This window comes from Falco cherrug, chromosome 8 (assembly GCF_023634085.1).
Source record: "Falco cherrug isolate bFalChe1 chromosome 8, bFalChe1.pri, whole genome shotgun sequence".
NCBI classification, from domain to species: Eukaryota; Metazoa; Chordata; class Aves; order Falconiformes; family Falconidae; genus Falco; species Falco cherrug.
The window spans coordinates 4982143-5003729 of NC_073704.1; the positions used below are offsets into that span (position 1 = coordinate 4982143).

The 21587-nt window shown below is 39.3% G+C and overlaps 1 protein-coding gene across 1 annotated transcript in view; it reads left to right on the plus strand.

The window, feature by feature from the left end:
- COL5A2 (collagen type V alpha 2 chain) overlaps nt 1-21587 on the plus strand; it is a 112986-nt gene that overhangs the window by 78535 nt on the left and 12864 nt on the right. Inside the window, exons 17-43 of the mRNA XM_005440448.3 lie at nt 816-860; nt 3902-3955; nt 5601-5699; nt 6148-6192; nt 6295-6393; nt 6831-6884; nt 7986-8093; nt 8591-8644; nt 9344-9442; nt 10171-10224; nt 10740-10838; nt 10948-11001; nt 11099-11152; nt 11650-11703; nt 12302-12355; nt 12676-12720; nt 13173-13271; nt 14956-15063; nt 15188-15241; nt 17022-17075; nt 17203-17256; nt 18282-18335; nt 19172-19279; nt 19387-19440; nt 19634-19687; nt 20791-20952; nt 21073-21180. Coding sequence (XP_005440505.2) covers nt 816-860; nt 3902-3955; nt 5601-5699; nt 6148-6192; nt 6295-6393; nt 6831-6884; nt 7986-8093; nt 8591-8644; nt 9344-9442; nt 10171-10224; nt 10740-10838; nt 10948-11001; nt 11099-11152; nt 11650-11703; nt 12302-12355; nt 12676-12720; nt 13173-13271; nt 14956-15063; nt 15188-15241; nt 17022-17075; nt 17203-17256; nt 18282-18335; nt 19172-19279; nt 19387-19440; nt 19634-19687; nt 20791-20952; nt 21073-21180 — 1980 coding nt within the window. The remainder of the gene's footprint in view (nt 1-815; nt 861-3901; nt 3956-5600; nt 5700-6147; nt 6193-6294; nt 6394-6830; nt 6885-7985; nt 8094-8590; nt 8645-9343; nt 9443-10170; nt 10225-10739; nt 10839-10947; nt 11002-11098; nt 11153-11649; nt 11704-12301; nt 12356-12675; nt 12721-13172; nt 13272-14955; nt 15064-15187; nt 15242-17021; nt 17076-17202; nt 17257-18281; nt 18336-19171; nt 19280-19386; nt 19441-19633; nt 19688-20790; nt 20953-21072; nt 21181-21587) is intronic.

The window sequence follows — 21587 nt, forward strand, 5'->3', positions numbered from 1 at the left end:
TTAAATCCTTGAGCCTGACTATTTATTCATGTGACTGCTAGTCACTTCCGTGATGAGTTCTGCTGTAGCTTAAGAAAGTTAGGACTGAGCAAAGTTTTGTGGTGTGAGACCTTTACTATAAATTTCAAAAGTGAAAAACAGTTTTAAAAGGCAAATGCTAGCTGTGTGGTAATTTCTCATACCAGAGCTGCCCACGAGAGCAAATACCCTCATAACACTTTTGTCTGTGATACAGAAATGTAATCTTTGCTTCTGCAAAATTTCTTGTGAGAGGGTATTTTCACCAAAATATACTGAACTAGAAATAATATGTATTGATTTTTTTCTGGAAAAAGGTTTAAAATGAAAGTTTATGCATTCAATTTAAGTCTTATAATTTAATTCCAGGTGATAAAGCTGTCATCTTAAAAAATATTTTGATTTTTAGCAAAAAGAGAGATTAGTCTTGACATGAGGTCATTTTTGAGTAGACATTTCTTTCTGTTGCTTTACATCCAGTGTCAAGTATTTTTTTTTTTCTGGCATTTCTCCCCATGACTTTTATGTGCTCCGTTTACATTATGTGCTCCATACAATGACACTGTCAAAATACTGGCCTCCCTGAAACCCGAAAAAATCCATTAACTTGAAGGGGAGCATAATTTCTTCCAGAAGTTTTCCATGCCAGTGTTTGGAGGGCTCTGCAATCCAGCATGTCCGTGATTGCTTTAGTATGTAAGGCTGTTATCAAAAATGCTATAAAACGATATATAAATAATAAAAAAAATTAATTAGACTTTTTGTAAATATTCTGTCTTGGCTATTTTCCTGTCTAGGGTGGACGTGGCCAGCATGGTATGCCTGGGAAGCCAGGGCCAATGGTAAGATTCTTTCTTCATCACCTATTTTTTTCACCGTGTATTTCCTACATGCCTTTTGACACTACCAAAAGAAGCACGAAATATTGTTGGCAGTTGCTGGTAACAGTTAAGTGCACCTGGAATTATCTGTAAGCGATTCCTACTTCTACTCATTTCAGCTTTAGTGCTGTCCTCTGAGAAATGATACGCTGTGGTTGGCTTCATCTAAAGATTTTAGTTTGCAGAGGAGGAGGCAGTAGCATCTTCCCTGGAGGGGTGATGCTTTGCTGCTTCTATGAAGTGAGGTCCATATTGCAGGGAGATAAATGCCTTAAAGATACGCACTGTCATATAAAACAGTTTACAATTGCTTATTATATCTGCCTTCACATACAAAGTTGGCAAGTGAGATTGTACCCATTCTCAGTAAGAAATGTCACTCACTGATAGCAGAACCTGCTACCTGCAATTGATCCATTACAAAATGTGTAAAAGATAACCTTTTAATTATGGACCTAAATATGGACAATTTAATTGTGGACACGTTGAACTGAAGAACCAGAAGCCTATGTGTCAATGTCTGCCAAACTGGGAATGCCTGGCATGCGTGACTATGGAAGTTCTCACATGATTGCAATAGGGCTGAAGGTGATTGTGGTGGTTTTAAAATGTGGATGTTGGTGTATCAAAGGGTGATGGTTTCAATCCTACAATCCAGTCTCACAGTGCATTTGCAAAATGCATTTGAGTGAATTTGTGTGAGTATTAGGAAGCCAGCAGAATTATTCACATATATACAGCTGATTATGTGTTGCTTTTGCAAACGAAAGCTTGTGATTATTTTGTGCTATCTGTGCAAGGCCAGCTTCCACTTGAAAAATGTTGTATTCTTTTTTTATTTGCCTTTTTTGAAAGAACGAATTCCAGGATGTGGTGGACAGTTTCTGCCTGTTGATGTAGCTAACTTTAACCTTTACTACTTTGTGCTGATAGACTTAAAAAGAAAAAAACAAATCCCACCCCCCAAACACACCTGCCTGCAATTAAAATTTCATTTTTGTGCGTACTTTTTATTTAATACTGATATAAATCCTGAGAGAAATTCATTTACCTGTGTCATCTTAATAAACAGACTGTTTTATTAAAAACTTCATTAAGAAATAATTAACTGTAATAAAGCTCAAAAATGAGTGTGTTTAAAAGCTGCAAAGCTGAATTGTTTAGTATCTCATGAAAGAAGGGTAACTTGTCAGAAGAAGCTTTCAATCAATGAAAAGATTTTTCAGTATTGAGAACAAATTAAGAAGTTAAAAAAAGGTGGGTGCCGAGCTATGAAATTCTACATAAGGGTTGAAATTTTTCTTTGGCATAAAATATGAGCTCAGCTTCAGTTAGACCAGATAATGGTTGGCTACCATTTTTGGTAAAATCCCATGTAGTGTCACAAGGGAGATGCTGGTACTTAATGCATGTGTTTCTCATTGGGGGAAGTGTCGATGAAATGCATTATTCTTTGGGTCAGTGCAGTGGCACACCGTAATGCTGGAATTCTTCCTGCAACAAGAGATTTGGCTGACATGTATTTGTGATCCAATAAAATGGAACATAGGTTTTTCAAAAAATATACTTAGTAGGCTGTTACCTCAGTTCTGTAGAAATCCAGTGCAAGGTCATGGCAGAAACGTTGTCTGTAATTAATGCTTAGTGGGACATATTGTTCTTATTAAGTTTGTCAGCAAAGCTTTATTGCGTAGAACATTTTTTACAGTATGCATCATATTTTATGAAAAGACAGAAAATCAGAAAGGATAAAGAGGAATCATCTGGGAGCCACGTTGTAGTGAATATTTATAACCACTGTGTGCCGCCATCCAGAGGGTTTATAATGCAGTAGAAAGATCTGTTGGATGTCTTATTCAGCACAGGAGGTGTTAAGGAAACAATTTACAAATTTACCCATAAAGGACTTAACTGGAAGTCTTATTTAACAAAACAAGACTTGCATCATCCCATACAGGTATATTCAAGTGTATACCCTCAAACTTCACTTTCTCATGGGTTTGGACAGTCTGCCATGTAATGTAGTCCCAGCTGTTTGCATCCCTGCTGGAATTTCAGATCCTCACAGCCACATAAGGTGTGCCTCTGAAGTGCAGTGCGCCAAGAATTTTGCTCTAGAACCAGAAATAGTTTAGTCACATCAATACTTTGGTCTGCTCAAGCTGTCAGCCCTTCTTAGATACAGCATCGCGCACCTCAAGGTACAAGGCTGTTTGGGAAGAGCTATACCCATTTTGGGAGCTGGAGATGTACCTCTAGCATAACCCAGCCTTTCCTCCACATTTTCCAGAAATACCTGCTGATCTCTGCACAAGGATCCAAGCAGTAAACTGTCTCTGCTCTACATCTTTGTCTATACAGCTTTGAAAATTTGATACAAACCCCATGTTTTAGTGCTTGCAAATGATTTTGGCTGGGAATCTCTATGGCACAGAAGAGTAGGAAGTAGGGCATGTAGTTGCATGGTCTTTAATTATATTTTCACTTGTCATGTTGCTTGCCTCAAAAATCATGTTTAGCAGCCCAGTTGTTTCAGTGACGATGTGGCTTGTATTTATCTTTTTTTTTTTCTGGATTACTATTTCAGATCTTAAATACTTGAAACTCTCCTTTGCTACATTCTGTAGAGCGAATTGTGATCACTTAACAAATATCTGATCTTTTCATCACCATACTACAGTAGTGTAGATATAAAAAGAGGATATGTTGTTAAAAACTAAAATTGAAAAACAATTGCCACATTAATTATCAGCTGTGTACATTGCAATTTGTGCATTAACAGATGAATCAAGAGCTGTAACTTTGCTGAAGTCAGTAAAGACTTGGTTAAAATACTGCACCACAATTCCGTAAAACGTATGTATATCACTTAGAAAAAATATATTTATTGTTATTTTGGAACAAAAGTTTTATAACTAACAAATACATTTAATCCCAGAACCATATTTACCTGGATATTAATCTGTGTGATCTAAACAACATTGTCTGTCTGTCTTTTATAGGGCCCACTTGGCATAACAGGTTCTCCAGGTTTTCCAGGTGCTCCCGGTGTAAAGGTAAAAAAAAAAATTAAATATTTTTTATTATATCTAACAGCACGGAATTAAAAAACGTGTACTGGACTACACATTGATCAGACTGACGTTCACAGGTCCCTAAGAGTTGCACTGAAATCAGTCTTAGTCAAGACCTTGAGAGAGAAGACAGAAATCAGAAACCAAATGAAGCAGTTGCAGTTCACCACAGTTAGGAGACTTTGCTTTCTCTCTTGCTTGAGCTAAGGGGTGATTAGAAGCTGTGCCTCAGAAATCTTGTCCCGTATAGTCAAGGAATAACAAAATGCATTATTACAAGTTGTAAAGACTAGCATAAGATAGTATGGAAGCAGTACCTCCTAGTGCTGAAATTTCTAGTTTTGGCTGAGAACACATTTGAGATGACCTAGACTGGTAAGGCAGACACCTGAACCCCAGCTGAGACGTGCCACAGCTCATCACGATAGAGTAAACTAAGATGTCACGTTTTGTGGCTCTGTGTGATTGGGCTGAAATGGAAACCTTACACTGGCGCAGTGCTGTCACCGTGGGACTTTCCTCTTGTTTTTTAAGAAAGTGCTCCATTTTCCCCCACCCCAGCCTTGAGAATACATCCACAAAGACCAGCAAGACAACTTGTACAGCTTGCTTTTACTTCTTATACTTGCCCTCCACCCAGTTGTTCCTCTTTGTTCCTTTACACTCCTAAAACGTGATAGGAAAAAATTATATAAGAAGAAACTCTCAATTAGTCAGGTAGCCAAGTTCAGCAGATGTTTGGTGTTGTGAAGCTGGCAACATTCACGAAGCAGTCTTTTGGAAACAAGTCTTACTAAGAGTATTAACATGATGAATGCAATTAAATGATAGAACTTTTAGTCCATGTTATAAAATGTTTTGGTGTGGCTAAGCATGACTTAATACCTAAACAAATGTTTGGAGAAGCTGTCACATGCTGAATCAATGAAAGCTTTTGAAAAGGAGGAGCTACCTTCAAGTTTGATCATCAGATGATGTAAAATTGGAATAGATGTTTTGAACTCAGAAAAACTAAGCAGACTATGCAATGAAGATGTGGACTTCAGTTACGAAGATGTTATATTCACAGCCATCAGTTCCAAAAGGCAGTTTTCCTATATAAAGATAAAATTCAAAGGAGATGCTAGGAGGAATTTTTTCATTGGAGCATCCAGTCCAATTGTACAGGGATTTTATATTCAATATAGTGCTGCAACAGTAAGCTAATCTGTACCATGCAAAAAAACCCCACCCAGATGTGTTATCATTTCTCAGTCTTAGGCCTTGGCTGTTAATGAAACTAAAAATAATTTTCAAATTACAGATCCATACAGGTATTTTAGAGAGAGGTGTCTATCTGAAATGTTTGATCTGATTTGAGCCACTGGCTATAGTGCTGCTTCTCTGTGGGAAGTTTTCTTGTCCTTGTATACATTGAGAAAAAAAATCTGTTGGTCCTTTTAAAGTTTACATTCACATGGAAGTAGTAGAAGCAGAATTAAGTAAGCAATAATATATTTTAAGGAAAATAAACGATTTCAAAATCTGGATTGTTTTTCTCTTATAAACTCAGTATTCCTCCTTAGTTTGTAGAATTGCTTTTTTTGAGCAAAATAATCTCCATTTGTTTTCTCATGTGAAATCTTAGGGTGAAGCAGGTCCAACAGGTCCTCGTGGTCCTGAAGGTCCTCAAGGACAAAGAGGTGAAACGGGTCCACAGGGCCCAGCTGGATCACAAGGTCTTCCTGTAAGTATGTTAACTTGAGTTCCTCCCTGCTCAGCTTGTGCATGGTGCCTCTTTATAGGGGATTTTAATGCTCCACTGGATATTTTACTCAAAGTACTTTTTTTCCCAGGAAAGGAAAGGTCTCATTCATTTGTTTTGCGCTTATTTTGTTGAAAATAATTTTTTGTTATTTAATTAAAACAGCTTGGGAAACTGGAAGTTACAAAGCTTGATACAATCTCAATCCTAGAAGCACTTTAAAACAAGTGTAAATACAAGATCTTAAAGACTGAAAATCACATTAACTTGTGTGCTTTGTTATTTGCACATGTAGGCCATATGTTGCTGTGTTTATTTAATAGCCTTTATTGTCTGGTCTTGTAAAGTGGATAAAATAACAATCTTCTGCTTTTGTTATCAATACGCTCCTCATGAACATTAATGTTAATGATTGGTACATTATCTTTAGGGTACCGAAGGGACGGATGGTTCCCCAGGTGCGAAGGGCCCTACTGTAAGTAATCGTATCACCTGCTGAAGAAATTGTGTAAGTAAATTTATTTTGTTTATTCTTATAATGTTTCCTTACTGTGCTTGCCGTTTTTTCTGATTGTAGGGATCTCCAGGCACTGAAGGTCCCCTGGGTTTATCAGGTCCCCCCGGTTCCCCAGGACCACAGGGCAGTACCGGCCCACCTGGTATTCGAGGCCAGCCGGTAACCATGTCTTTCTCTCTTTGTATTGTTTTGCAAATGTGTCACTCTATGAAACTAAAACTGACTGGCAGTGGGGTTCCTTTAAATAGTAGCCTGCTAGTGAGTATGCTGAGATGTGGATCTTGTGAATCTTCTGTGTGTCCAAAATCCTGGTTTTGCTTTCTTAAAGGTCTAAGAAAGAAGAATGTCTATATAAACTTGGACAATCAGTAACAATTTTACCCTGAAATGGTCTCGTTTAAGTTTTTGTCTTCATAACATCATAATAAACAGCACACTAAGGGAGAAAACAAACAATTATAAGCATCCTATTATATTGCCTACAACAAGTTACTAAATTAGGAAATATTTTTCTGTTTCATAGCATAATACAAAATAGCCAAATGATTTACGCAGAGTTTTAACTTTATGGATGTTATTCATGTGTTTGTCTTCAGGGAGACCCTGGTGTCCCAGGTTTCAAGGGAGAAGCAGGACCCAAAGGTGAACCTGTAAGTCTCCATAAGCTTTGTAAGATGAAAAGGGTTCACAAAGGCTTGTATGAGTATGTTGAATAGATTCTTACAGTTTTCAAGACACTTCTGGTGCTCAGAGATCATGAGAGTAATTATTGTGGAAGACAAACCACAGTGAACCTGGCTGGACAGTACTTACAAGGAATGGCGAAGGACGACATCCTTTCATGTTGTAAATGACCTACCCAATATAGGCCTTGCAGGACTCAAGGACAGAAAAATCAATTAGTTCATCTAGTGAGGTTTCTGTAGCACATGGAATGAGTGTATTTTGATTTCCTCATCTCATATGAAATGGATTCATGTGATTCTGGACATTTAAGAGCACACAGGTGTGTGTGCTAATCATAATTCAAAAGTCCTTTTTGGTTTGAGCTTACATTTAATACATTTTATACTTATGCAATTATGTATATATTAATTATATTGTACTTATACATTAAAATATTATACATATTTATACATCTATGGTATGAATAGCTGTTTAGCCCACAGCTAATATTTGTGAACAATTATTTGAGAACATGGCTTATTCCATGATGTAAGCATGTGAATTTTGGAAGAAAAGTGATTCTGCAGAGCTGGAGTCAGTCTGACTTGTCAACCAATCTTTAGTTTTCCTTTGTCAGTAGTTAAATGGTCAGGTTATGACTGACAAATACAGGTGAAGTAAGTTTCCTTACCCCTCACTGACTGTCTTCTCCTTTGAGAATTTCTAATAGAATCTCAATGAGTTTTGAATCCTTTGCAGCTTGGATAATTGATAATAATAAACAGAAATTGTTGTGTCTGAGCACAAAGGTGATTATAAGAAGCACTGTACACCCAGACTGCAGAATTACAGTTTATTCATAGTGCAATTCTTACTGATATATTAGCCTACAAACATTGTACAAGAGAGAAGCTGGTGCTGAAAAGCTTTATTTTTTTAACTGATTCGAAACCTAGCTTTTTTTTTCCTTCTTTATTTGGAAAAATATTGACGATGTTTAGAAGACAGTCTGTTTCAATATACCTGAGAAATGGTGAGCTTAACGATGTTTGTAATATTTTACAAAAAAATTTTACTTTCACTAGGGCCCACAAGGTCCCCAGGGTCCCATTGGCCCTATAGGTGAAGAAGGGAAAAGAGGTCCTCGAGGTGATCCAGGATCAGTAGGTCCACCAGGTCCAGTTGGAGAGAGGGTAAGCCATCCAAAGGAATAATATGTGTTGACAGATGCACTGCTAAGCTGAAAAACCTCTTGAACTAACCATGAATTTTCTTTACATTTCTTACCGTTTCATTGAGGGTGTAGTCAAACTTTGTTTTCATAATAGTAGTTAATACTGTGCATTATTTTTTACATTGAATATTTCCATTTGTGGATTCAGTGCACAGGCTAGTATGGTATGAGAAATCATGGAGATATGATGATCATATTGTGGATTTTTTGTACATGTACAAATGGTTACCTCGCTTTCAGTGAGGCTGTTCCCATAGAAGGAACTGTTCAGCGTGCAGGAATGAAACGCTGCTATTTTTACCACTCCAAGTGGTAAAAAAAACCCCAAGTTTGAAGTATTGAAGTAAGAAAGTGGTAAGGAAATAAACTGAACCCCTAAAGCATAAATTAGGACTTGATTTTCAATAAGTTACATAAAAATTAAGATAATAATCTTGTACCTATGACTTTTCCTAGGGTGCTCCTGGTAACCGTGGTTTTCCAGGTTCGGATGGCTTGCCTGGACCAAAGGTAAATGAAATTAAGGTGTCTGTCTTTTGCTGCGTCATCTGTTAAATTTTCATACATACAGATACATAGAAAGTGTTCCTTTAAAAATGTCAACTTCTGGGCAGATAGGTAGATCCTCAGAATCACTGGAAGTAGGATCAAAAGGAATTGACAAATGCCAAAAAGGGGGCTGAATTTTTTGAGACTAAAATTGGTTGGGGAAAAGTCACTTTTAGTTCCTGTGATGATCAGCTTTGCTTGCTTAATGCTACCTTGCGCTGAAGTGTGAATGGATGAGACATTAATCTGTTCTGTTGCTCAAATAGTAGATAACTATTTGAAAAATCACCTTTTCTTTGTGTGTGGTATAGTTATTCTAGACTTGTCCCTTGAACAGATGGGCTTATCTGTCTTTGACTTTCCTAACTGCTACTACACTTCCAGGGAAATGACTCACATATGTATGTGTAGTGTTTATGGAAATTCCTAACTTCTTGGTAAAAATACAGGGGTTCTAAAATTCTCATATAAATTTGCTTTATGAAAGAGACAACTTTTAAATAATAATTTTGGGAAAATATTATTATTAATAATAGTAGTATTAATGATTTGAAACTCTGTTTGTAAAAATAAGCCCTTAATAGAAGGATGTTTTATTTAACCTTCCCTTTACTGCTGCTGTTCTACCTGTTAACTAGTAGCCCATTGGTATCTTTCTAGGGTGCCCAAGGAGAGCGTGGTCCAGCAGGTTCTTCTGGTCCTAAAGGAGGTCAGGGAGATCCTGGGCGACCCGGTGAACCTGGCCTGCCAGGTGCTAGGGTAAGGAATTAATAGCAGTATACTATAAACCATGGCATTTTTCATTTTCAAAAGGCAACAATGAACTTTGCAGAATTAAGAAGCTGTTACGCAAGGACCGACTTGTTTCTCTTGCTTGTTGAGTGTGGCTACTCAAAGGGTAAAGGCCAAAACAGCTGTCTCTTTTCCTGCTGATGTTGGGAAGCACAGGTTCCATTTGCCTTCAAAAAATGACAGATAGCCCCAATTGAGACCATCTAATGCAATTGAAGGAATTATGCTTGTAAAGCACATCGTTGTCACAGATAACATGAATTGAAGGCCAAATTAACTGAAGGTCAATCTTCATTAGATTGGTGATTGATAATTTACATAGCTGAGTGGTGCATGTCATCTAGATATTTTTTCAGGAAATATATTGGAGGAGATTTTGTAATATCACAAAATGAGAGAAAGGGAGCAACAAGTATAAAATGTGATACAGATCACTGGATAATGTTGACAGAAATAAAGATGAGCTTGTGAGAAGCACAAAAGGTATAAAAGCAAGAAGAGGGAGAATAAGAGAAGGGTAGATCAAAGGCAACAAGGGAATGAAGCTGTAAAGTGAAGAAGAGGATGAAGACCTTTGACACAGAGAAGTTTGTACTGTGGTAGTAACTGCACATATCTTTTGGGTTTATTTACATTTCTCTATTGTTCTAAAATTATAGGCACAACCTTAATGCTGATCTTGTTCCCTCTTTTAGGGTTTGACAGGAAATCCAGGTGTTCAAGGTCCTGAAGGAAAACTTGGCCCCTTGGTAAGCCACACAAAATTAGTCCTTTCAGTTAATGCCACTGTAATTCGAAGGTCCCAACTCACTGAAGTAATTTTTTTTTATGTTGAGTTTTCTTGATTTTTGAAGGTTCATCTTGTAACTATTCACTTTACATTCCTGACTTCAAAGTTAGCGCAGATACTGTTCCTTTATTTTCGTCTGTGTAGCAGTGTCTATTGTTTAGCAGCTGCTGCAGTATTTTTAAGCCATTTTGAACTAAATATCTTTTCTAACTGTCTCTTTAAGGAAATGATAAAGTATTTGTGCATAATGGATCTGTGATAATAATTGAATAGTATTTGGTTAAATCCAGCAGTATGGCTAAAGCTATGTCTGCTTTAAAGACATTTTGACTGATAACTGTAGCACCAGACCAGTTTAATTTTTATATATTTTTTTTATATACACAAACATTTTCCAGAGGTAAATAGGTTCATTTTTTTTGATGTTCATAGATACATTTATAATTTAATGTGGAGTATGCTTTTCCTCTGTAGGGTGCTCCTGGAGAAGACGGACGCCCAGGTCCAGCAGGTTCAATAGGAATCAGGGGTCAGCCAGGCAGCATGGGCCTTCCTGGCCCAAAGGGTAGCAGTGTGAGTATGGCACCTGGTACCCAAGATCTCTTTAACTTTAAAATTTTGTGTATATTTTAATGAACAAAAAGAGTATCTAAACCCAGTAATTTTTATTTCTGCAAATTAGGGTGATCCTGGGAAACCTGGAGAAGCAGGCAATGCAGGTGTCCCAGGACAGAGAGTGAGTGCCGCTGGTTTTGCAGTGATGACAGAAAATGATGCTATTCTGTTACATATGTTGGCTATACAAGACTTCTTCCTGTGTCATTTTAATTTAGGGAGCCCCTGGTAAAGATGGTGAAGTTGGTCCTTCTGGTCCCGTTGGCCCACCAGTAAGTCAACTTTTACCACTCTCCCTGCCTGCCAGTTGCTCCATCATTCATTACTCTCTGCTTCTATGTTTGTATATCTTCATGACAGTTGTTGATTGTAAACCAAAAATCCCAGGAAATGTAAAGAAAAAAATTTCCTATAAAAATGAGAACCTTTGTATTGAAAAAGATATGTATTAGTAGCGTAATTCCTTCTACTGATCGTTACAAAAAATAGTGCAAGGAGCAAAATTTTCTCATAGTTCATTTTCCTAGCTTCCTTCATTTCAATGGAACCAAGTGTTTTCCTGTCAGCACAGATTTTTTTTGGGGGAGGATCTTAACGATATAAGATTCGACTTAGTACATCTTTTAGATAGGGTGTATCTTGACCTGGGGTAAGTAAAAATTTATAATAAACAAATTCATAATTGAAAATACACATATTCAGAGAGAAGAAAAATTGTGGAGCCTTCCTGTGTTCCTCTACTGTATACTTATTCCTTTCTTTTGTGTAGGGTCTGGCAGGAGAAAGAGGAGAACAAGGCCCCCCAGGTCCTACAGGGTTTCAGGTATGTGCATTCATATTTTTAAAAGGAAAAAATAAACAACCATGTCTTTATCAACTGAAATTGGAGAAATTCAGTCAAGTGATGTACAACAAAACACAACTTCAGAATTATGGCAATGATATTCAGAATAATTAGTGATGCTTAGCTTTCACATTGGGTGTGCACTGAACTGAGCTGGCAAAGGCTTAAATACCAGTGTGGTATTCCTTGAGAAAACCTTTGTTGGTTTTCAGTTTTAATTTGGAGATTTTCCAAAGATGCTTCAAATATGGAGCAAAAGAATCGTTTTGATAATGAGGCATTAATTAAGTCAGTCTCTGTTTATAGAGAACTTTATTTTTAGGATTTATATGCGTACGTCCTACAAATGTTAAAGAGGGGCTGCCATCTCATTTGGAGGGGGGAAACACTTCGGTGCAATATTCATGTAACTGCTTCACTCAAGGATCTCTGAGGTCATATAAACCCTTGTTTGTATATTGTGTATATATATGTATAATGAGTATACTACTACATTCATGTTCTCAATGTCTTAGTTAAATTTGTATTTCCATAACTTTCTGTCATGTTAGTGACCATTGTATTTACTTTTTTACAGGGCTTGCCTGGGCCACCAGGTCCTCCAGGTGAGGGAGGAAAGCCAGGTGATCAGGTAATTTGTGTAATTTAACAAGAATTCACTTCATAAAGTAGTTTTACCTTTTCTTCTCTTTTAAATTTAATTTCTCATACTGTTTCAAAATATGTACTAATGTAGTCTGCAGACTGTCTGAGAACTGCTGTCAGATGAAATGATTACTAGAATCTGACCATCTTCTTGGACTGAATTGGACTATCTCATGGACAGCTAATATTCAGAGCTAGCCATCGACATTCACAGTACTTTGGAAATGAAAATTTTTCTCTCTAATTTCATTACTGTAAGGCTATGAATAATAGTTTCAGTCTCATGGTGAGTTCTGTCCTGCTTAGGGTGTGCCTGGAGATCCTGGAGCTGTTGGTCCATTGGGCCCTAGGGTAAGTGTTTTCTTTCAGAGTTTAAACATTCGTAACAGTTCTCTGAGGTTGAAAGTTAATATCTATTATGGAATTTAGCAGCTGAAGTGAATATTTGAGTTTTTCCCACCAACAAAATGGTTATACATATGGATAAGTTTTAAGATGGTTTCTGTAAAACCTACCACTTTCAATGATTTCATAGCTCGTGAAGGGGTGCTGAACACTAGCTGCTAAATGATTTGGTTTACTGATATGAAATGACAGTCTTTAGTTTGCTGAGCAATATGCTGTTTCCCCTAATTTTAACAATAAAGGTGAAAAGCTGGGGCTTTTTATGTCATCAGTTCTCCTAGAATTTGTTCACAGGCTCTTTGTTCAAAGAGCAGTGCTGCACTTATGGCGTATGTAGGATTTTGTCTGCCAGAACTACGCCCTGACTTCTAGATAAGTAATAATTTTCCACTTCGTAGGGAGAACGTGGCAATCCAGGGGAAAGAGGAGAACCAGGTGCATCAGGACTCCAGGGTGAAAAGGGAATGGCTGGAGGTCATGGCCCTGATGGTCCAAAGGTAAGTGGAATGGAGGTTTGTGTTGCTCAGTGATGTAATGTGTAATTCTGCTCATTTGCACGAACATAAAGGAGACAGCTTTTTTGTTAAAAAAGGGGTATCTTTTCATTAAAGTTTTCTTATTTATGTAGGAATTCTAGGAGAACATACAACTTATTCCAGTGTAACAGTATTAATAACTTGCAAGACTGGCCCCCGCAGCCAGCCTGGGGTGGCACCGTGCGGGGGAGCGCGGGGCTGCCCGGGGCAGGGGGCTGTGCAGGGGCAGGGGGCAGGCCGGGCCCAGGGCCCGAGGCCACCGTGTGAGGGTCCCCAGGGCTCAGCGCCGGGCCCTGCCCGCGGGTCACCCCAGCCCCAGGCAGCGCCGCAGGCCGGGGCACAGCGGCTGGGCAGGGCCGGGGGGAAAGGGCCCGGGGGGGCGGCTGGGGCCGGCTGGGCACCAGCCCCCGGCCTGCCCGGGTGGCCGAGGCGGCCGGCAGCGCCCTGGCTGGTGTCCGGAGCGGCGTGGCCGGCAGGGCCGGGGCAGGGAGCGTGCCCTGCGCTGGGCACCGGTGCGGCCGCCCCTCGGGCCCCGGGGCAGCTTCGGGCCCCTCACGTCAGGCGGGACGCGGAGGGGCTGGAGCGTGTCCGGAGCTGGGCTGGGGGCTGGGGAAGGGGCTGGGGCACAAGGCTGATGGGGGGAGGCAGGGGGCACGGGGGGCTGTGGGCAGGGGGGGTCGGTCCCTTCTCCCAGGGAACAAGTGACAGGACGAGGGGAAACAGCCCCAAGTGGCGCCAGGGGAGGTTTAGGTTGGGTCTGAGGGAACATTTCTCCACCGAAAGGGCGGTGAAGCCCTGGGACAGGCTGCCCAGGGAGGTGGAGGGGTCACCATCCCCGGAGGGGTTTAAAAAACACACAGATGCAGCCCTTAGGGCCATGGTTCAGTGGTGGCCTTGGCAGTGCTGGGTTAGCGGCTGCACGTGATGATCTCAAAGATCTGTTTCAACCTAAAAGATTCTATGGTTCTATACTTAAATGTTGGGAAATCACATTTTGTATTAATTTATATAGGTCTGAAGCTTAAAATGTTTTTTTTTTTTTTTGTTTTTCTCAGTAGAACTTGGCAAAGCCATTTCTGAATTGCAGAAAACCTTCTAGCAATGTTTCAAGGGCCATGTCAGTTTACACAGAGACACTTGGTAGGAAAAGAGAATGCTGAAAATGGCATGCCTTTCTTTCACCTGCAATTGATTTAATTAGGCTTAGGAAGGTCACTGCAAGTAGGTAGTACCTCTAGTAATGTAGGATCTGTAATAGAAATAAGCTGTGAGGAGGAAAGCATAAATAAAGCATGTCTGCCCCTGGCTACTTCTGCCAGACGCTACTTTGTGCAATAAGCCCATGTGGCATCAAGGTCAAGGTAGAAAGATGCTCGAGCTTCTTTTTTTGCCTGTTCTTATCCCCAGTATGCACCGAGTAAATACTGACATATTTGGAAGGACTATGGTATTACAACTGAACTTCCTGAGTAACACAATGGGAAAATAAAAGTATTTGGATGTGAATAAAGTCCAAATTTAAGAGAAAATTATTACTGAAAACTGTACCCCAGAGATTTCAGCACAGACACAGTGTGTTCTTCAGCCTAGAGACAAAGATGCTTCTCAGATGAATAGACAGCAACTTGTTCTTTATTTGCTTCAGGGAAGCCCAGGCCCTAGTGGGACGCCTGGTGATCCAGGCCCACCGGGTCTTCAGGGTATGCCTGGAGAAAGAGGGATCGCTGGAACCCCTGGACCCAAGGGTGATAGAGTAAGTCTGTTTATTTCTGTTGCCCTGAGTAGAATCACCTATCTTTTCATACTGCAATTATTCCAGGGTATGAATTACCCAGCGTTCAGTGTCATAACTGAGACTCTCTGGGTATTTTCTATAGGGTGGCATAGGCGAGAAAGGTGCTGAAGGTACAGCTGGCAACGACGGGGCGAGAGTAAGTAAATCTATCGCTCTCTTTAGACCTACTCTTTACACGCCAGATTGTTTATTGTGCTAGGGGTACTCAGCTTTCAGCTCATAGAGCTCAACTTGGCGATATCATGAGTTGATAGTCGTTCTCATTACCCCTACCCTCCAAATTTTCAAGTTTTTCAAGACTGCTATGCACAGATGTCTGTGTTCCAATCCCTTGTTTTGTATCATCAGTTAAGAGTTAAGACGTCAAAGGAAAGGATTCCCAGAAGTGGTGGGTTGATTTGGGATACAGCTAAGCTCACTAGAGCAAAAACATGAAAAAAAGGGACTGGTGGAGATCAACAGCCAAAAATCAGACCTTCCAGCTCTGACTCTTGGACCAAGTCAGGTGCCTCCTTATTATTTGGATTCAGTTGCCCACAGTCTGTCCTGTGTTTCACGGGTGAAAGTTCCTGTAAATGTGCTAAGGCCCTTATGGGCAGTAAGTTGCTGACATGTCTGGAAAGCTTTGAATCTCCTGTGCATAAACAAAATGGTGAGTTTACTCAAGCCATGTTCAAAACATGTTGCACACACTCTTCTGCATAGACCAACTGTCCAGTAATCCCAAATGCACTGGGTTTGCTGTGTATGCACTGACCAGGTTTTCCTGGTTATTTGAGTTGCTTTTTACCTGAATTGCATATATCTGACATTCTTGGGTTTTGTAAACAAACTGGAGTACCAGCTGCTAGGCATTTGGAAATTTGAGGCATGTTCGAAAGATGAGGGTCTTGTCTGGACTAAATTTATAGTCAAAGAAAAAAAGATTTTTGCAGAAACCCTAGTATACAGGAGCACTAACTTAAAATTGTCAGCTATGAGCTGAAATTAGTTATGTAAGTCAGATATTGAAAGATATAGAACAGTTCTTACTCATTGTAAAGGCACATTTATAGCTTACAGTAACTAATGAACAGGTAAAGTAACGGTGAGCTAAGTGTACATCCCTGTTCTGAGCCAGGTATCTGCGGATATCTCTGCTACCTACCACTGGAGCATTGACGGCATTGCAGTATTCTTTGTTAATGCCTCCTTTATTTGTATTTCTCTGCAGTCTGAACTAAGTTCCAGTGCAGTTATTTTGTGGGAGGGGGGATTTTGTTCAAAGCAAACTCGGTACAAGTTCGTGGTACTCCACTTCTATTGAAAGGGAGCTGTAATTGGGAGATCGAAGTATTCAAGTAGCATAGTTAGTGCTGTGAGATGATGTGGAGTTGATGGGTTTGGATGCAGAATTTGCAACCTGTTTGCCTAGCTGCCTCATGACGAGAAAAAACACACTTCTGAGGAGTTTGCAAGATATAAATGAACCTTTAAAAGTAATAATGGACACTTTAAAATTAATTTAAACAATTATATACTAGCATAAAAGAAAGAACTTCTGTGCAAGTAGGGAAAAATGACTTAATTTTTCCTGAAAGAGCAAAATAAAGCCAGGTGTTTGGGTTGGGTTGTTTTTTTGGTTGGTTTGTTTTTTGGTTTTTTTTATCATTGGCCTTATTCATAAACACTGTATAGAGGAGAGGATTAAATTAGTAAAGAAAGAGAAGAAAGAAGGTCTTTTGAGATGTGGGATTTTGGTCACTGGGAGAGGAAATGCAAGACAATTTTAGATAATGAAGATTCAACAAGTTTTCAGAGATAAAGAAGAAGAATTAAAGGAATGAAAAAGCATATGGAAATTTTAGTTCATGAAAAGTTTAACTGTTTTGAAGCATCACTTCTCTAACTTCCTTTCATCTTAATTTGTTCAAAAGGGTCTCCCTGGTCCTATAGGCCCAATGGGTCCAGCAGGTCCCACTGGTGAAAAGGTAAACAGATTTTTATTCCATTCCTTACTGAAGTTTCTTAATATTATTTTTTTGGCACTTTATTGGCACTTTTGCTATTTGTCAAATAAGTTACTTGGGAAATAATAACCTTTAATTTCACTTTAAGGGTGAACCAGGTCCTCGAGGTCTAGTTGGTCCTCCTGGCTCCCGTGGAAACCCCGTGAGTAAACATGTTGAGCTTTAGCCTGGCATAAGTTAACAATATCTAACAGTGATCCAGACTCCACACATTTGTCAAATTTGCTGATCTATTTCCCTCTTTTTCTTCTGCTTTCTTTGTAGCCAAAATCTGTAGTTCTGTCTTGATGCTGTGCACAGGCAAAACTATTAGCAGATTCTATTCTTCTGTCCTATACTTGTTTTAGGGCAAACTCCACAGAGTTATGCTCATTTACCTCTTTCCTGAAAGTATGCCACCACTTTTAATTGTTTAAATGTTTTTAAAAGCATGCCCATACCAGATACTACTGTAATACAAATATTTAGATGGACAAAGTGCAGAGGTATACCTTAGTTCATCTAGTTCTGTTAACTCCTGTTATCTTCTGTCTATTTGAGATTTTAAGGGTTGACTTTGATTAGGGAATTAGAGGCTCAGCCCTTCTAGATCCTTCATGTTGCTTGGAATTGATTATGTCTCTCTCATAAATCAGAACAATCTTATTTCCAGTATAAACTGGAACAGCTTTCACCCCTCTAGGGAGTGCTGGAGCTTGGCAGCCTTCAACTCCTTCTTTTCCAAACAAATGTTGTGTGAAAAGCTGAGTTGAAGCAGCTCATAGCCCATTCTGACCTTGTAGAAGAATACATCTTTGAACTACTGTTGTTTTTTTTTCCCCAGTCTGATTGGAATGGTAGGTTGCATAAAGTGTGCGCTCTTCAGGTAATTGTGCTTTCTCTGGAAGTGGTTGTGAGCAGAATTTCTCCTACTGGAGTTTTAGCGCTTGCTCATGCCTTCCATCTCTTAAATTCTGAAACTGTAAATATAGTCTTGAACATATGGCAGATCTTAACATCGTGGTTAACTTTCTTTTATGATTAAAAGATATTTTGATTCAGGTTAATAGAGTAAAAGTATAATCACACATGACAGTAAATAGTTAACATCCTTTCTTGCATGTGTAACTGTAAATTGTACCGTATATGGAAAGACAAATGTTAAATACAGTTAATTTTTTTGACCAGGGCTCCCGAGGAGAAAATGGCCCAACTGGTGCTGTTGGTTTTGCTGGTCCTCCGGTATGTGTTTTGTAACACTAATGAGTTTCTTTTAGTCGTGCTTTGACATACTTAGTTTCCTTCATTATGAGTAATACTGCAGTGTTCTGGAACGTGAGTCACATTTTTGTTGCAAAAAGAGCTGTTTCTTTTTCCCATCAGTATATCAAGTAAAGAAAAAGGCCAGTAAATACCCTGGACAGTTGAAAAGTGGTTGTGTTGATAAAATTATGTAATTGTTCATTAGATTTCACATTTTTATGAATATGCTTTGTTGCTCCTTTGAGATTAAAATAAGGCAAGTAATAAAGTGTCATCTACTGAAGGTAGCAAAGATTTGTGCCATGAGCAGTGAAGACTGGAATGAGTTGATGGACCAAATGGAAGGTCTGTGAGTTTTCCAGTGAATACCCTAAACTTTCCCACAGCCTAAATATTCTGTTTCGGACCTTTCACACAGTGTCAGGCACCTGCTTCCCCTGATGGGGGAGAAAAAAAACCACTACTAGAAAAGGCAATGCTTATTCAGTCCCTTTTACTTTTAGGTATGTAATAGCTGCTGAGGAAAATAGAGAATCTAAAGAAAAGAAAAATGTGAGCTAGATAAGAAAGTATTTAAAATGGAAATACTGGCTTCACAGACTGCTCAGAAAATCTCATCCGTGGTCTTCTAAAGACTGTGCTGAGCTGTTACAGTTCTCTTGAACTGAACCATTAAGCAAATGCAGTGTTTTCTGGGCTGATCTGTTCTCCTGCTATTTTTTACCTTTTAAGAATTCCCTACAAAATGACTTTGTTAGGTTGGAAAGATTTGGTATTCTCTGGCCTGATGTCTTTCTAAATACTATTTCTTATAGGGCCCTGATGGTCAGCCAGGTGTGAAAGGTGAACCTGGAGAACCTGGACAGAAAGGAGATGCTGGATCTCCAGGACCACAGGGTCTAGCTGGGTCTCCTGGTCCACCAGTAAGTATAAATAACATGGTCTGAGAAACAATGGCACAGGCTGATCTTGCTTATTTAAAATGTTTTGGGTGTTCACTATCAACTCTTTCTTTCTCCTTTCCTCTTAGGGTCCTCCAGGTGTTCCTGGTCTGAAAGGTGGTAGAGGAACCCAGGGTCCACCTGTAAGCAGATTTTAATTTGTGTGACCTGACAGCAGATAATCCGAGATTTTATGTAGCATGTGTATCATTCCTCATCTCAGCTTGTTTTTCACAGTTGGTAATATAACATTTGCTCATTAATTCAGCTGAGAAACATTTGAGGTAACCAGTGCTGTATTTCTTTCAATAAAATTGGCATTAAAATGTTCTTTAGGGTGCTACTGGATTCCCAGGTTCTGCTGGAAGAGTTGGGCCTCCAGGACCTACTGTAAGTCAGTTGTCATATTTTGACTAGGTCTGTTTTATATGGTAATTGAAAACCTAGAGATTAAATAAAGCAGGAAAGGTGAAGCAGTGTTTATGGCCTGATGCTATAGAAGAGAATAGCTTGTTGGCCTGACTTCTGTGACTTCTGTGACACCAGACTTCATGAAATAACACTCATTAGTCTTGAGCTTGATCCAGTGTTAGTGTGTCCAAATTAGTGCAAGACTTTTCACTGGGTTAAGTAGGCTTTGAGCTGTTCCAGCTGCTCTGATGACTTAATTGCTTACAGGAACAAAGCAACAACCTGTACCTTCCTGTACTTTTTATTTTTTTGTCCCTTCAATGGTGACTGGAGTTAGGAGAGTTTTTGGAAGAGGAAGAGACCTCTGCTAGGCTATGTCATTGGTGGAGTTACTCATAAAATCCATTAAAATAAATCATATATATATAAAAGAGAGAAACAAAACAAAAAAACCCCTTATCTAAACATTTTCAGAATCACTGAAAAAAAATAATTAGCTGTGGATCAGCAAGTGGGGGTTCAACTCCACACTGAGAATTGTGTTACTCCTTTCATATGCCTCTAAATGTTATGATGAGAAAAATAACTTGCCATTGTTGTGAGTTTATCAAAAGGTGAAGTTTATGGAAAACATAATATACATGTGAAGTCTTTTAAAGGTATTTGAGAAATGAACAAAGGTCCGTTAAAACACTAATTTTGTACTGTGTGAATGAAAATTTTGACTATGGATTTCTGCTTGATGATATTGGAAAGAAGGGGAAAAAGTGAGTTTTCTAGAAGTAGTTGTACACCTGAGGTAAAAAAAAAAAAGGAAAAAAAGAATGTCTTTTTAAAGGAGGGAGTTTGAAACTGTAAATTGTAGGGGAGAGAGGGCAGAGATTAGACATGAGTTGATGAGATATTTATTTCATCTCATTTATTTGATCATAAATGAGATCATAAATGTTCTTAGCTCATTGACACTTTGGGCCTTCCTTACAATAGGCATATTTATAGTTAATCAAAACACAGTCCTTAAGAATGTAATTGTCCTGATCAGAAAAAGGTCCAATGTAACAAGGTGTTTTAACTTGCTTTAGGGAGCTCCAGGGCCTGCTGGACCTATTGGTGAGCCAGGAAAAGAAGGTCCTCCAGGTCTTCGTGGTGATCCTGGTTCTCATGGCCGTGTGGGAGATCGAGGGCCAGCTGGGCCTCCTGGTGGTCCTGGAGACAAGGGTGATGCAGGGGATGATGGGCAACCGGTACGTGCTGGTTGATGTTACTGTTTCTCCCTAGGCCAACGCTAGGCTTGGTCTCATTGGCACTTATACTTATTGCTACTGAAATGATAGTAACCTTGCTTTATTCTTTGTGGATTTTAGGGCCCAGATGGCCCCCCTGGTCCAGCAGGAACTACTGGTCAAAGAGGTATTGTTGGTATGCCAGGACAGCGAGGGGAAAGGGGCATGCCAGGGCTGCCAGGTCCTGCAGTAAGTAACAACCAAGTCACTATGCCATCAACTTGGGCATTCTCATTGTCTTTGTGGGATTCTGAGCGCAGTGCCCCATAGCACAAGGGCAAAGCTGGAAAACTCCAATTGCAGGAGTGAATAGAGAGAGAACAGTAAATAACTAAATCTCATGCAAGTGCATGAGGTATGTTTTGTTTCTGCCATAATGGAAGATCTGAACCTGAATGAAGAGTAACTGGGTAATAACAAGACTTCTGGCTGAAAACTTCCTATTTGACTTAAAACCAGATCCTTGAAAAAAAACAACCCCAGGCTTTTCATTCAGGTGCCCAAAGGTCACCTGAATGTAAATATTCTGTGACTGCTATTTCAAAAATTGTGAACTACAATCTTTGTGCTCTCTTTGCTTTCGTGTAGGATTTCCA